Below are 15,435 nucleotides of genomic sequence, written 5' to 3'. Positions count from 1 at the left end.
TCTAATCCTCTGCAGTTTAAGGAAATCCCCTGAAAATGTAGTTGCTTCTCCTTAAAACAAAGGACAAGTATTTTATTATTTAGTTATCGCAAGAACTTGGATTCACGGAAATACAAAGCAGTTTAAGGGAGCAAGTTCCAAGTTCTTCCAGCACAAGGAAGACGCAGGGCTTCGGCGTCCTGCTCACTGCTACTTCTGCCCTGGCTGCTCCTGCACAGCCTCTTCCTTGTGGTCATCTACCGCACGTTTCGCTGTTCTGTATTTTTCCCAGGGATGGGGGGTCTCCTCTCCTGCCATTACTTTTAACCACCGATAGTAGTAGCCGCGGAAACCGTCGATTTTCTCCAGGTATGGGTTCTTCGACTTATACTGCAAACACAAATCCAACAAAACAAGTTTCTATTAGAAGAGAGCTCACTTCAATACCAGCATGCAATAGCTACAAGCTGCTGCTAAAGAAACGGCTATCAAGTAACTGTCAGCCAGATCAGAGGAAGCCAAAGGAGAAAGGCTTAGGCAGACACCTACGTTTCCCCTCCTTGCTGGCGTCCTTCGTGATGCCTTCACACTCTGACCAGTCGTGGCTACTTACCCTGTCGAATTTCGGAGGGTACTGTGCCGCAAACTCCAGCTGGCGTATGATAACTTCATTGGGAGGCACTTGGTTATTCCTCATGTCTCGCAGGATCTCTGTGAGGTAACTGTAATTCAGCTGCCTCACAGCGGCAGCGATGAGGGTGCTGTAGATGTATTTGTTGGGAGTTACTCCAGACCTCTGGAAACAACAAACGCTACAGGTAAACTCATTTATCTGCTGACTAGCGCAGGGCCTGTAGAAGGAAGAGGCGTACAGGCACTTCTTACACAAGGAGCAAGGCTCTCGCCCTGGAAGCCGGGTAGCAGCTTCTGCAGTGCCAGCACACCCCTTCCCGTGAGCTCTCTCCTATCCCGACGCAGGTGCAGGACAGACCACCTGAGCTGGCACCTACTCTAGAGTTGCATATTTTTGGAGTGAGAACACAACCGCTCGCCACAGAAACCTCAGCAGGTCTTTTTAGAAGCACCGACGCTTCAGTTTACCTCTTCCCGCAGCTCGAACCCCAAGCAGCAGAGTTTATTACCTTCAAATCTGAGAGCAACTGCAGTCCGTCCTTCTCTCGGTGGCAAGCAATTGCCAAGTTACAAAATGTCTGGAGGTTAGGCGATAGTCCCCTCTTCACCAGAGCTGGCAGCACGCTCTGCAAGATACAAGTGTTGACATCAGTTTCGAAAAAGTCTCACTGTTGCTTTCCCCACAGAGAGCTGAAGGTGCTCGAACAGAATCCGTAACTACTTAGAAATTAACCTGAGCACTGGTTTGTGGAAAACAGTGCGAGATTCCCAGTTTCTATCGCGGATAGAGAAACGGGTCTCACAGCGAAACACGGGTAACACTGCAGGCCTGAGACGAGGAGGTGGTGACAGGGCTGGGTCTGAGTTTTTCCTCACCTTTGCTCCTTCTAGGTCTCCCTGTTTACTTTTCTTCCTTATTAAAGTGTTAAAGAAGGTCACATCTACTTTCACTTTATGCTCATCTAGGAGTGCCAGCAAAGAGGACTCCGAGGGGCTTTGGGGTCCCACCAGCTCAGCCAGTAACGTAAATGTTTTAATGTTGGGTTCTGCATTGTCGTCTTTCATTTTGTTCAAGAAGCCCTCCGCGTCCCCCATCAAAGCCAGTCTGTCGGACGGTGTCGCCGCTGTCCCCAGGGAAACCACGGCTGCGTCAGCCATCCTGGAATCCAGCAAGTTGGGCAGGTTGCAGAAACGCAGCTTCTGGCTTAGGCGTGCTTGTTCCTGCTCCGTCTTGTTCTGGCCTCTCCTCGTCAACGCTCCAGTCCTGCCGTGAGCTACGCTGGGGCTGTTGAGAGCAGCTGGTTCTGTTTCAGCGCAATTCACATCTTTATTTTGTTGCCGGATGGGTTCTTCAGGCCGCACCGAACTCTCCCAAAATAATTGCTTTTCCATAGCTTCCACATCCAGCTGGACAGCAGCTGCACTCTCTGATCCCTTCTTCTTCTGGTTTTTCACCTTCTCCTTCTGCCTGCCGGGTGCAAGCCTTAGCTGAGATGAGTTGTCATGGGTGGGTCTGGGTCTGAGCAGGACTTCAGAAGCCACGACCGGATCGCCTATTCCACAGTCTCTCGCAGCACGCAGCATCAAATTGTAAGTGTGGCTATCGGCCTTTATTCCAAGTTTAGTCATTTCTTTCCAAACCTGAAAAGGGGAAGATGAACACCAGATGTGCGTGATATTAAATAACAGGAGCATTTCTAGCAGACTGTAAGCGTATCTGCCGTGCCCACTGTTACGGTATCTACTTGCAGAAAAGGGGAGAGCTTACAGCACGACGAGGTGAGATGCCACTGGACCGTGAACAGCCACCCCGAGCTAGTACAGTCCTGCGAGATCATCCAGGGTGGTTTACCCGTGTACGAGACCTCCTGATGGAGGTCTAAGTTTACAGAACTTCTCCTAGGAGGAGCTGAACTCCTCCTATTTCATCAGCTCTGAGCAACCTGCTGCCTTCCGTGCGTTCAAGTGACGAGTTACAATACAGAAGCACTTTTTCCTCCCCACGTAGTATATGAAGACAAACCTGTAAGGCGTATCGGAAGCCATTTTCGCTGTCCTTTATGCAGCTCATGAGAAGGAAGCTGAAGGTCTCGGCTGTGAGGACATGGCCCTTGTGCACCATTTCCTGAAAGAGCAGAGAGAGCGTTAAACTTCCCGCTTACCCGAACAGTCTGTCCCAGCTGGCTGCGAAGCTCAAATACAGCTGTCGTCTTCCGGGCATACAGCGGCAACAAAGCACAGGGTGAACTCCCAGTGCTGCCAGCAGAATGATCGCTCCAAGAGAGAAAGAGCCCTGAAACGCCTGCACAGACCCTAGCTTCTCCCCGATGGGAGCTACGGGGAACCGGAGGGCAGGAACAGCAATCCTTTTAGCTACTCCCAGACTGGCCCTTCTGAGAAGGACTGCTGTAAGAGCTTTAAAAGGAACTAGATAGCAGTTCCTTTTAAACTGGGGTCTTCAAAACGAGGGATGGAGACAAGACAGTCGCCGTGAACCCCACAAAACACAACTGACCAGAGTTTTAAAGCCAACCTCTGTTTCAGGCTGTAGCTGCCTCTTTTTATGTACTTAAACTTAAATGTCTGGTATGTACCAAGACGATTTCATCGTATGAGACCAAGGATCAATGAAACATAAACACGTGATCTCTAATCCCCTCTGCTGGAAATGAAATAAAAAAAGTCTGTGCAATACGGCAACTTCCGGGAGCTTTAACCAGAGCGGACTACGCTCAATACGAGAAAAGCCACGTCTTTACCTTCAGTACGTCAAAGCACATCCTGAGATCTGAGCACAGGGCACAGACCTTCAGCAGCGCGTGGTAGGTGATCAGGTTCAGCTCTTCATTTTTGCTCTTTAGCTGCTGCCGTAATTTGAGAGCGCTCTGCAGGCCCGAGTCCTTCCACGGCGATTCGGCACAGGCATTGAACAGGGCTGTGTAAGTGGCCTCGGTGGGAGTTAAGCCTCGTTTTTTCATCTGAGGGAAGAGAAGAAGAGTTGGAACTGGCTTTTTAGGAAAGGACTTCTAGAATTTCATAGCTTGTTTTTAAGAGTTTCAGGCTAAGAAGGTGCAAACACTAACTCAAAGGCATTTTGGAGACAAAGTAACGTGACCAAATACTTGAAACAGTTTTAGCTTAGAAAACCTGATGAAGGTTTGAGAGAGAATGTAAACCTACATCATTGTAGAGCCTGAACGCCTTTTTCACGTAGCCAACCCTGCCACAGCCGCCAATTAGAACAGTGTAATTGCTTTCTTCCGGCTGCACGCGCTCTTCCTTCAGCATCTGCACCTCAAACAGCTCCAGGGCCTCCGCCAGCTACGGGGAAGAGGAAAATCCACGATGAGGCACCAACAGAATCGATTACAATGGATATTAATACACGCAGCCGCAGGCAGGTTGCGGTAAAAGTCCTACAGAGCATGGGATTCCTCACAAATTCTTACTTTACTTCTTTCTGTAAAGATACTAAGCGATGGACGATACCGATGGGACAGAGTTGCATCTACCATCGATGCTGTTTAAAAACCAAGTAAGCGAGGAGCTGGGAACAAACCTTGTCCTCTTTGATGAGGGCCTTGCATTTTAAGAAGTACCAGTACGGGCTGTTCTTAGGACCGTGTCGAGGTTTTCTTTCCGGTTCTTCCTCTCCTTCTTGAAGCTTTAAATTCTGAAAGCGTGATGTGGTTTTGTGGTAATATTTTCTAGAAGAAAATTTATCAGACAGCGTCCCGAACTCCACGCCTTCATCATCATCCTCCTCCTCCTCCTCACCAACAGCTTCAGCGCTGCTGCCAGCATCGATCTCCCTCAGGTCGCTACCGGGCAGCTTGCCGGACGCCTGCGACGAGCTGAACGGCCTCCGGCCCGGCAGCGGCCCCCGGCCTGGGGGCCGGAGCAGGCGCGGCGCCTTCCCGGGCTGCTCGGAGCCGCCCTCGGGGGCTGCCCGCCGCCCCCGCGGGAGAGCGGAGGAGGCCCACCGGCACCGCGAGGCGAGCGGCCCCAGGGGGACGAGGAGCCGCACGGACCTCATGATGTGCCCGTGGCCGCCGGGAGGGCGCGTTCCCCGGCCCCGCGCCGCCCCCGGCCCCGCTCCCCTCGCCTCAGCCGCGGCGCCTGCGCGGGCGGAAGGGGCGGGCCCGGGGCGGGCCGGCGCGCTCTGATTGGCGGGGGCGCGCGCGCTGCCCGCTGGGCGGCGGGGTCAGAGGGGGCTCCCGGCATTCCGCGGGCGGGCGGCGCGGGGCGGCGGGGTGCTGCCGCCGCCGCCTCCCCTCTCCTCAGGCGCTGCCGGCGCGGAGCGGAGCGGGCCGGGCCGGGCCAGCCCGGGCCCGGCCGCCCGCCGCCACCACCACCGCCACCATACCCCCCCTTCCCTCCCGCTGCCGCCGCCCCCCAGCCGCCACCATGCAGGAGCTCATCGCCAGCGTGGACCACATCACGTTCGACCTGGAGCTGGCCGTGGAGCAGCAGCTGGGGGCGCAGCCGCTGCCCTTCCCCGGCATGGACAGTGCGTGCGGGCACCGGGCGCTGGGCGGCTCCCTCCTCCCCGGGGTACTCGGGGCCGGCTCTTGTCCCCGGTCCGCGGAGCCGCCCGCGGGGCTGGGGCCGGGGCCGGGGCCGGGTCAGGGCTCCCGCCCGGGAGGAGCCCGGGTTCGGCTGAGGCGGGAGGGTGGGAGGTTTCCGGGGATCTGAGCGCCTCGCTCAGGTCTTGCCCTCAGATCCACCCAACTGCTGCTTGCCCTGTGAGGTTTCCCTCTCCATCCAGATGTTTTTCTTTCCTGCTTGATGAAAGCTGTAGTTAGTACCCAGCCAGGCCGGAAAATGAAGATCGAGACGTTACCGTGAATAAACGTCACTTTCCTGCACAGTACTTTGCTATTCTTTTTCCATTGCCTTTTGGTAGATGAGGCGTTTTGATGGCAGGGGGACTTTGTCTTTAGGTATATCCACGGCCCAGCCTCTGAACCTTTTCCTTCAGTCTAAAATCTGGCACGGGTAGTCTCGGGAGACTCGTAGTTTGCTGAAATTTTCTGGCCGGGCTACTAAACTTGTGTTTTAATTTTGTTGAATGTTGTGATACCTGTTGGTCAGGATCAGCAAGGGATAACACGCTAATGGTTGTTTCAGGCTGTTCTGGTCAAAAAATATAAGACTGTCGTTGCCAGGACTGTAAATACAGAGTTCACTGGCGTGATTGGCTTAACAGCAGAGGAAAATCCGGTCAATAAAACCTGAATATCTGAAAAGCAAAACAAACACCAACCCTCTGCGCATTCCCCTTGGTGTCCCCCAAGACGAATACAGGTATTTGCGAGGGACAGACCTGAACGAGGAATTTATGTGGGAAAGTAAATTCCCCAAACCAAAACGCTGCTTTTCTTTTGATGTTGAGGACCAGATTGTCTTTCTGGGGCAGGAAATATTTTAAAAGTTGATGCGAAACTTTGTTAAATTTAATTCTATTTCTTTATTCTCTCTGCAGAATCGGGCGCAGCTGTCTGTGAATTTTTTTTAAAGGCGGCATGTGGAAAAGGCAAGTAATATTTTTCAATACAGTTATACTCGTGGGGGTGGAGGGCAGAAACTAGATTTTCTAGCACTGTCTACAGTACTCTTGTTCTTTGTAAAGATGAGGGGATAACCCGGATAGAGGCTAAAACTGAAGGATGTTGGAATAACTGCAGCAATTGTGAAATAATGGTATTTTTTTAAGAACTGGGGAGGTGAATAAGCAAAGCTACTGGTAAAAGAAGGCTTGAACTTACCACACGCAGACCTTGCTGTGGATGTGCCGGTATTAGTTGCTGTGGTTCGTGCTTGCCAGGATTAAGAGCTGGAGACTACGTTGCTTAGCTCATTAGAGGGTAGCATCAGACTTGTCTGGAACTCCCTTGTTTGCCATTGCCACTGAAGGCTAAATTTGTAAGAAAAAGCCATGTTTTCTGACACCCTTCTTGCAGAAAGGAGCGAGGTGTTGCTGTTGTCCTGTGCCTTCGTGTGCCGCGGATTTTAATTGTTCTTTTTTTTCCCCTTCTTGTCCCATCCTTCTGCAGGAGGCATGTGCCCGTTCCGACACATCAGTGGGGAAAAGACAGTTGTTTGCAAACACTGGCTACGAGGACTGTGCAAAAAGGGAGACCAGTGCGAGTTTCTGCACGAGTACGACATGACCAAGATGCCTGAGTGTTACTTCTACTCCAAATTTGGTAAGGGGCATTGTAGCTCCTACTTAGCGTTCCTTGCTGGCGTGGGAGTCTGGTGAAGAGAATCCTGGTACATCCTTCTCATCCGTCTTCAGAGCATTACAGTTCTTCTGTGTCTGATGATATTGTTAGATGGTGCTTTTTCAGATCTGCGTAGTCCTTCACCTTATTGTCCCCCTAAATTTGTGACGTATTGTAGATGTCTCCTCTCTCAAGAGCTTGTCCCTTGGGGGAAGAGGGGGGAAGTTCAAGTTTTTACTGGGTTTTATGCCTTACGTTCTGTTTTGGGTGTGAGATGAGTAGGCTGAGCAGTTGGTCTTTGCATGACTCTTATTTTGGGGAGTTGATGAGCAGCAGAGGGCATGGGGGTGCAAAACTTTTATGCACTTGCTTTCCAGCTCTGGAGATCTGGACATAATGAGCCAACTTGCTGTCAGAAACTTACAGTCTTGTAGGTTTCCTTGGATTGAGGTTAGTGCGCAATTTGTAGTTTCTCCACACTTCTGGTGCACTAAATGTTTGGTTTTTGTTATCATGACTGCTCTTTCAAATTTAGTTGCCGCATTGTTTTTAAAAGCACACATAAATAATCCAGTCTGGTAGAACTTTACTCACCGGGGGTGAGCCCTTGGTGTTCTTCATCTAGGTTAAGGCAGGCAGTAAGACTGTTGTGCCTGAACTTATAAATGTTGGTAACAGCTTTGAGGGAGCTACATGATCCAGGTAGTGTTTTGGGAGTCATTTGATCTCGAACCTGCACAATTGACTAAGAAGTGTGTTTGCCTTTGGTACAGGGGAATGCAGTAACAAAGAATGTCCATTCTTGCACATTGACCCGGAGTCTAAGATCAAAGACTGTCCCTGGTATGACAGAGGCTTCTGTAAACATGGTATGTATGTCGCACAGTTGCTGCTTCTGTGGCTATAAATCAAGGGTAGGGTGTTGCTATTCTTTCTTTGCGTGATCTGCTTGTGTACCTGCTACTGCTGAGTACTGGGGCACTTATATGTGGAACGTGAACTACCGAGCTTTGTGTTGCAGGTCCCCTCTGCAGACACCGACACACTCGAAGAGTCATTTGTGTGAATTACCTAGTAGGATTCTGTCCAGAGGGGCCTACCTGTAAATTCATGCAGTGAGTATGCTTCCAGGCTTGTCCTGTCATCTTGTGTTGCCCTTGTAATCTGGTATGTGTCAAACGAGGGTGCTCCCGTGCTTCCCAGTGGCTTTGGAGATTTGGCCAACATCTAGTTTGTTGTACCGATTTGAGGATATGGGGCAGGGCCTCCTCAGGGAGTTACCAGTAAGACTCTGGAGTGGTGATCAGATGCCATCAGTGCAGTGGGATCACATGGGTTTATATTCCAGAATATTTCACAGGTAGAGGGATATACTACATACTGGATTGTCATTTTTGTATATGTAATTGCTGAGCATCAGAATGCAAAGAGAATTGGGGAGGGGGAGATCTGTTTCCTGTGAGCCGAATTTAATTGGCTGAATGTCTGTTTTGTCATTTGGAGTTACTTGACTGAGCTGATGGTAAAATGCTGGCATACGATTTGAGAATCAATCTTCTTGTTTCCATCTAAACCAGCCCTCGGTTTGAACTGCCAATGGGAACCACAGAGCAACCACCGCTGCCTCAGCCGACACAAACACAGCAAAAGGTACACGGTTCCCCTGCCTCCCCTACACACCCACCCTCGAAGCATTTCCCACGGTGCTTTAAAAGAGGGTATATTGTCCAGTGGTCAGAACTGGACACCTGGGCTCTTGGATCTGGCTTGCTGGAAAGCCCTGAGTGAGGGAAAACCTTTCCTATTTTACAACAGGGCGTGATACTCTTTTGTGATTAAGAACTTGGAGACAAGTCCTAATAAACCGCAAAGCACTGTCCCTTCTCTCTTCCTCCCAGCCCTCTAATGTCCACCATCTGATCGCAATGGACTGCTGCTGCCTTTGTCCTGGGACTGGACTTTGCTTTGTTCTGGTTCTCCCCTCGCCTTGGTTAACCTTCATTAGTACTATCCTCCAGCTCAGAGGCCAGCAGTGGCAGTTCTGTTGCTTGGGGCACTGCCTGGCAGGGAGGGTGCTATGCAAGAATTAAGCAGTGAGCAACCCTGAGTGCCGCTGTAGTGATGAAAGCCCTACCATTGCTCCAACTTTACATGGAGATCTAGTCACAGAACGCTCCCACGTTACATGGAAGCACATCGTATGTGGTTGTGCAGCAATCTGCCAGTTTTTGTAATCTGCGTGACATCTCTCAGTGATGGCAATGATATTTTAGCAGCTTAAACCTGCTCTCTAAGTCTGCTTTCCAGAGAAAAGCAGGATCGCTGGGCTTTGTAAGCCTCAGTGCTTGATTTCTTCTCTCTGGTGCTCCAGCTGGCAGAGCACCCACACACAGATTTGGAGGAAAATTGATCATTTGATATATGGGGTGCTCTTTTCCCTTCCTAACAAAATAACAACCATAAAGGTCTTTATCCTTGATGCACTTAATAAGTCACAACTCTTCTCCTAACCCACAGAGGACACCCCAAGTCATCGGAGTCATGCAGTCTCAAAATAACAACAGTGGGAACAGAGGACCCCGGCCGTTGGAGCAGGTCACCTGCTACAAGGTAATTCAGAGGGGAGGGACGAGGAGGGAAAGCAGAGGGTGCTAGATTTAAGAAGCGCAGAGCGCACGTCACCTGGACTACATCATGCTGCTTTGCTGCTGGCTGCCTGTCACGGGCAGAGGAACGGACTGTTGTGATGAGGGGTGTCGGTCCTGCAAAAGGCGCTTTCACAGTGTGAACAGGTTCACGAAATGGTGCAGTCTGCTCAACAGACGTTGCATTTTGCACGTGGATTCAGCTGTGGGAATTAGCATTGAGTTCTGAGGCCTCTAGGTCGCTGGTTTGCCAGCTCATGGGCTTGCTGTGACAGTTAGGGCTGCTGTAAGACAGGCTTTGCTTGTCTGCTAATAAACAGGAAGCCCTACCACAATGACAGTTCAAGGAGACTGACAAACTGTACATTTCCAAGTAAGAGCTAATACTAGTTTTGTCTCATGAGTTAATTTGCTTATACTTGGTGACTGTAGAAAGATTTTCTTCTCCCCTGTTAGCATGAAAGGTCCTTGCGAGTAACAGAAATTGAATATGCAAAGACTGTTCAGTATCTCGGCTGTAAATACACCCTGTCACTGTCAAACCACAGAATGAGCTATTCACCTTGGTTGCTCGTTGAGGAGCACCGGTGAAACCTTGACACAATTGCGTTTCCATCTCTTTATTTTTCTACAAAAGCCCCAACCCTAGCCACTAGAAAAGGGCAAAGAATCTTCCTGTCCCATCAGCTTTGACAGTTACATCGTTGCACATGGCAACTTCTGTGCCTTAGGTGCTTGTTTGGGTAAAAATTACTGTGATTGGACAGGGATGTTAAGTAGCTGAATCCATTTCACTGAAAACCTTTAATAGCTGCTTATTATTTTAGCTGCAAGTAAATGGCGTATCTAGAGAATGCTGTAGCATCAGATACTGGCATTTCTCTCTGGGCTTGAATAGCTTCAAGGTGCAAAGTCACGGATCTGTTGTTCAGATGCGCTTTTTGCTGTCTAATTCAGGATAGCCGATCAGGAGAGTCCCCACGTATCTCTGATGTAGTGCGTGTCGGATGGAGTAGTCTTGGAAGCCTCAAACATTGAAATTCTCCTTGTGTGTTACAGCCCTTTGCCGTTTGTAGCGATGGGCTGAGGGCTCTCTCCTTTGTGGCGCGTTATAATAACATGGCGTCAGGTTGACTCCCAGCACAGAAGCAGCTTTTGCTCCAAGGAGTAGAAATAGCCCATAAATCATGTCCCTTGTGACACCATGTTTCACTTCACCTGCTAAATGCTGCATCTTCCGTATGTGGAAAAGATTCCAAATCAGAACAGTTGCCGGCTACCTTAATAAAGGCAGCTAGAGGAATAAAGCTGTAACTGTGTAATAATTCCTCTCTCTCTTTCTCTTTTAGTGTGGTGAAAAAGGTCATTATGCCAACAGATGCACCAAAGGACATCTGGCCTTTCTCAGTGGACAGTGAAAGAGCAGGACGAAGAGTGCAAGGGAGCTATTAACACTGAGAAAAGGTTTCTGCCTAGCACTATGTCTTGAACTATTAATCAGGTTGTTTTTTAATGCCATTACTGAAAGAACTGGTCAGAGGCTGGCTGCTGCTAAGCAACATTTTTGTAATTGTCCACAACTTTTTTTTATGTTTTAACCTTTTTAAAATAGATTTTGGCCTCCGCCTATTTTCATTGAGCCCTGCTGAAAGGTAGATCTAAAAGCCAATAGATATGCAAACCCCGCACCGGTGCAGCACTCTACATAATCGCGTCTTACGCCAGTGTTTCTTTAAAGTGTTTTCCTTCCGCCACTTCTCTTTGGAAAACCTGCAGCGTTTCAGCCCTCCCTGTGGAAGCAGGAAGACTGACTGGGAAAACTAATACTTGAAATGCCTTCCCTTCAGTGAGGAAGCAGGGATTCTGCTGTCCTGTAGCTCTTAAAAAGCAAAGTTGTGTTCCCGGGTCCAGCCTGTTGTAGTCGGTAAGCTTGTCCTGGTGGCTGACTTAACGCATCACGTACATCAGGCTGTAAAACTCTCGTCCACTTGCTTTGTTTCTGTGCTTCTTGCTATACTGAAGGTTAGAAATTCATCTTCTGGGTGAGAACCGGTCAAGGGGAGAATAAATTGGCATCTCTGTGGTTAGCCAAACGATGAGGAACAATGATTGTAGGAAAGCTGCATCTGTGCTCATTTTCCATTTGCAAAAAGCAAGGGGGGAAATGAACACGGCTTGAAGAGTAGGAATAGGAGAGCCTTGTCTCGGTGCCCCCGTCGTCCAGCTCACACTGAGCAGGTATTTCCATAGCCTAGAGAAGACCAAGAAGTGGAGATGTATATTCTTATGGAACACTGCTTTTAAAAGTGATAGAGCATTCTTCTGAGCAAATTTTGCAAGCCAAAACAAAAATTCATTTTGTGAGAAGACTATTTCAAAAGGGCCAATGATAAAATGCGAATTAAAAAAAAAAAATTGCACCTACAATATGAGCCTTATTGATTCTAACCCATCTCTCATTTGCTGACTGCCTTTATACTTTTTTTTTTTTAATTGAAATGTACTGATTGAAAAAGCTGACTGTGAATTTATTTTTTAAGAACAAGGTAGTATGACTAGATTAAGAGAAGTGACCGGAGCCTACGTTGGTTTGAATGACTGCGGTTATTTCACTGTGGAGAGTCAGAGTCAGTCAAAATAGAAGTTTGAAGTCTAAGCGACTATGGTGTGACAGACCATCAGACGCTTCTCGTAACACGTCGTGCCCCCAGAGGCTGAACAGCGGCCAAACTGCGAGATGCGTTAATCTGGCACACGGAAAGGGAACTACACCACTTCGGTGTCCGGCTACCTTCCCCGTCTAGTTCAGGAGTTTATGGTCTTCACTACCTGAACAGACATTTCCCAAAACTAAAAGCCTTCCAGTTACCACTGAAGCTCTTGAGAGATTCTTCATACCCCTGAAGAAGTGGTTTTCATTCTCCCTCCTATTCGGGAAAGGATGCTGCGGGTTCTGCCCGCAGCGCCCGGCTGCAGTTTCAAGTGTCAGCAGGCGGGATGCACTCGCCCGGAGGGGTCCATGAGGAAGGTCGTCAGCTGGGGCCAAACCCGCAGATGCTCCTTTAAGCTGCATTTCTGCACATAGTGCCCCCTGTTAAACTTCTCACCGCTGCATTTAAGTCAAGAAGCAGTTTTCTTTTAGTTTAACTTCACAGACCTTTGTTATATTAAAGGTCTTTTAAGCTTATACCCGTTCACATAACCTTCCAGCTTTTTTAGTAATGAAAGTAGGTAGAGTTGTGATAGAAATGGGTTATCAGAGGTAAGAAGCATTAGAATCCCGGTGACAGAATGAGAGTTGCAGACCTCCTTAAAGCTAAACTGACCTAATCTGAGGCAATGCTCTGCAACGATGGGAAACTGCCCAAATACCTACAGTACCCGGGCGACAGCCTGACTGGGAATCAGAAACACGTGGCCACGCCAGCAAGCCTCTTGAAGCTCCGATACTGTTCTTTCAAATCAAAATATTATATCCTTCAGTTGTCCAACCTGCACATAATGGCCGTTAAGAAGCAATCCAATGCTTTTGACTTTTATCAAACAGTTAAATAGGAATCAATTGCAGTAGCTTCCCCAGTTCATAACGCAACCCAAGTAGCAGACGCTTTCCCCACCATCTCTGAACTTAACCTTGAGGGGTGAAACTCTAAGACGACAAACTCACTGGCACAGTACAATTAACAAGTCAGTTACGAGAGTGTCAGCCCAGTAAATGTAAAGTGTATGCACTTTATTATTGGTCATAATAGTACAGGCTTTAGTAGTCCTGATGTTTTCTGTCAGGGTATCTGTTCCAGTAGCCAAGTCTGTTCAAGAGCTTCATGTTCTGAAATTCACGCTTCAGTGGTACTTCCTGTGGCGGTCGTGTTCTGTATCATTCAAAGAAAAGCAAGTTAATTTTACTGAAGTCACAAGAAAAAAAAACACCACACCTGAAGTTACAGGAAAGAAAGCACTCTTAAAAAAAAAAAAATCTGAGCATGAAGTTTCTTAACTGACATGACTAATGACAGTACTTAACTGTCAGGTCAGACAGGCAACAAGATCTACGCTTTTCATCGCCAAGAAAACACTGGCCATCTGATAACCTACTAAAAGCATTCGAGTTCTCTGATGAAGTCTGCTTGCCCACAGTCCTGGATTCAAGCAGCAATGGCTAGCAGAGCCTTTCATTTTATTTCTAAAAGCAGCAGATTAATAGTTTTTATTGCCCCACACAATCTTCCCAGCTGCACTATACACGTTCAGCCATACTGCTGTTACTTACTCAGGTGACTGTAGCTCCAGATGTAGCTGACAACAACATAACCAGCAAGCACCATGGAGATACCACCGAGGCCCCCTTTCTTGACGTTGATATATTTATTGTAGTATCTGTCATAACCTGTGTAGGAGAAAAGTTTTCATAGCAGCCAAATGAGTTGCGTATTTTTCTGTGTCGGAGAGAAGCAGCCCGGTTTCACAGAACTTCAGGGAATTGTTTCTAATGGAACATCGGAGGGTCTCAGAAGCAAGTCTGAGAGAAGGCAACCTGTGTGTTAGTTAAGCAAGGTGAACTCAAGTTAATAGCGCTAAGCCTTAAAAAAAAAAAAAGGGGAAAAAAAGCAGCCATTTATCATTTTTCCCCTAAACATTATTGTGACTTTCATGAGCTCGAGCTGCTTTGGAATTATCTAACTCTTTCACACTAGTGTATATACATTACGTTGACACTTGCATTTGGTATTTTGTGTTTAAATCTACCTGAATGCCGTATCTGTACAGCAAAGGGCATCGGTCAAAACTTTTGCCAAGCCATGTATAAAAGCCCTGTGTCCTTTCTTATCATCTTTAGGGATCGCTTGCATTTTTTTTTTTTATTTACTTGTGACGCTGGGAAACCTCAAGATTTTCAGCAAATAGGTTCAGGTGCCAGAAGTAAGGTCACCGTATTTCCTCTTTACACAAGAAGGAATACTGAAAACAAACCTCTGGCGGATAAAGCCCATACGAGAAACAAATTTACAGATGGAAGGACAAAATGCTAGAGGAGGCACTGTTCCGGGAAAGCAAAAATCGCCATGAAGCAACCCTCGCACTGCCGGATCCCCCCTGCCACAGCCAACTTCCACGCCGGCAGGCAGAGATGCTTATGCACCGATCTGCCCGGCCCCGCCAGGAGAAGGGATTCACACCCTCCAGGTCTTCGCCGGCTGAGGGGGCGCGGAGCTGTTGCCGCAGGGCGGGCAGCCCCGCCGCGGGCCCCCCCTCAGCCCCCCTCACCTCTTCGCACGGCCCCCACGATGCCGCCGGGGGTGAAGTCTCTCATGGCCAGCCAGGTGGGCAGCTGGCCCAGCTTGACGTCCAGCAGCTTCATGTCCTTGAGGGGAACTGCGGCACAGAGAGAGACACAGCCCGGTCAGGGGGGGAGAGGAGGGAGGGAGGGAGGGAGGGAGCCGCGGTCACCTTGGCGGCCCGCCGCACTCACCCGGCGGCTGCGCCATCTTGCCGCTCCTGCTCTGCGCCGCCGCGGGGGAAGCCGGGACGGGACGCGCCGCTGGGGCTCACGGGAGGAGGGTCCGGCGGGAACCCGGATGTTGGGGCGGGTGGCAAAGGGATGGCGCCATGTTGGGCGGGTCGCAACCTCCCCCCCCCTCCCCGCCCCTCCCTCCCAGGACGGGTCCGCTGAGGAGGTGTTGGCCCCGGTGTCGCCTTGTCCCCGTCCCATCTCCTCACCAGGGGGGTCTGTTCCCCAGTGGGGGCTGCACACGCTGCCTCAGTTGCCACAGGCACTGCGTTGAGCCCTGTGCGTGTGGGGCCCTGGCTGGGGGCAGCCCGAGGGGTTTTCCCTCCTTGTCCCGCTCCAGCAGGGCTCCTCAGCCGCGGGGCCCCTTTTTCAGGGGACGCCGGCCCAGCGATGCCGGACGACTCGTACAGGGTGTCCTCCGATGCCCCAGGGCAGGCCGGCG

At 49.6% G+C, this 15,435-nt stretch overlaps 3 protein-coding genes across 3 annotated transcripts; 1 reads left to right on the top strand and 2 right to left on the bottom strand.

Moving 5' to 3' along the window:
• Positions 1–41: 41 nt before the first annotated feature.
• Positions 42–4,684, bottom strand: PTCD1 (pentatricopeptide repeat domain 1). Its single transcript, XM_076351093.1, has 8 exons — positions 4,172–4,684; positions 3,793–3,933; positions 3,372–3,590; positions 2,636–2,737; positions 1,489–2,253; positions 1,122–1,238; positions 593–775; positions 42–369 (listed from the first exon to the last, which is right to left on the bottom strand). Exons 1-8 carry the CDS (start codon positions 4,646–4,648, stop codon positions 190–192), a joined length of 2,184 nt encoding a protein of 727 aa, XP_076207208.1. The 5' UTR covers positions 4,649–4,684; the 3' UTR covers positions 42–189.
• A 226-nt stretch (positions 4,685–4,910) lies between these two features.
• Positions 4,911–11,999, top strand: CPSF4 (cleavage and polyadenylation specific factor 4). The gene is made up of 8 exons (XM_076351094.1): positions 4,911–5,122; positions 6,098–6,148; positions 6,669–6,821; positions 7,613–7,708; positions 7,861–7,954; positions 8,417–8,489; positions 9,357–9,449; positions 10,834–11,999. The coding sequence occupies exons 1-8, from the start codon at positions 5,020–5,022 to the stop codon at positions 10,900–10,902; spliced, it is 732 nt and encodes a 243-aa protein (XP_076207209.1). The 5' UTR covers positions 4,911–5,019; the 3' UTR covers positions 10,903–11,999.
• A 1,203-nt stretch (positions 12,000–13,202) lies between these two features.
• Positions 13,203–15,026, bottom strand: ATP5MF (ATP synthase membrane subunit f). The gene is made up of 4 exons (XM_076351098.1): positions 14,955–15,026; positions 14,750–14,857; positions 13,755–13,871; positions 13,203–13,356 (listed from the first exon to the last, which is right to left on the bottom strand). The coding sequence occupies exons 1-4, from the start codon at positions 14,968–14,970 to the stop codon at positions 13,328–13,330; spliced, it is 270 nt and encodes an 89-aa protein (XP_076207213.1). The 5' UTR covers positions 14,971–15,026; the 3' UTR covers positions 13,203–13,327.
• Positions 15,027–15,435: the final 409 nt, after the last annotated feature.

This window comes from Aptenodytes patagonicus, chromosome 13 (genome assembly GCF_965638725.1).
Source record: "Aptenodytes patagonicus chromosome 13, bAptPat1.pri.cur, whole genome shotgun sequence".
Lineage (NCBI taxonomy): Eukaryota > Metazoa > Chordata > Aves > Sphenisciformes > Spheniscidae > Aptenodytes > Aptenodytes patagonicus.
This window is presented reverse-complemented; position numbering and strand designations above follow the sequence as displayed.

Coding starts and splice junctions, on each gene's coding strand:
- PTCD1 (XM_076351093.1), bottom strand. CDS start 4,648: ATGAGGTCCGTGCGGCTCCTCGTCCCCCTGGGGCCGCTCGCCTCGCGG. Junction 3,934..4,171: donor CCCTCATCAAAGAGGACAAG/GTTTGTTCCCAG, acceptor TCTTCCCCGTAG/CTGGCGGAGGCCCTGGAGCT. Junction 370..592: donor ACCCTCCGAAATTCGACAGG/GTAAGTAGCCAC, acceptor TTGTGTTTGCAG/TATAAGTCGAAGAACCCATA.
- CPSF4 (XM_076351094.1), top strand. CDS start 5,020: ATGCAGGAGCTCATCGCCAGCGTGGACCACATCACGTTCGACCTGGAG. Junction 6,822..7,612: donor TTACTTCTACTCCAAATTTG/GTAAGGGGCATT, acceptor CCTTTGGTACAG/GGGAATGCAGTAACAAAGAA. Junction 7,955..8,416: donor CCTACCTGTAAATTCATGCA/GTGAGTATGCTT, acceptor CATCTAAACCAG/CCCTCGGTTTGAACTGCCAA.
- ATP5MF (XM_076351098.1), bottom strand. Junction 13,872..14,749: donor CGTGGGGGCCGTGCGAAGAG/GTGAGGGGGGCT, acceptor TCTCCTACACAG/GTTATGACAGATACTACAAT. Junction 13,357..13,754: donor CTGGAGCTACAGTCACCTGA/GTAAGTAACAGC, acceptor TGAATGATACAG/AACACGACCGCCACAGGAAG.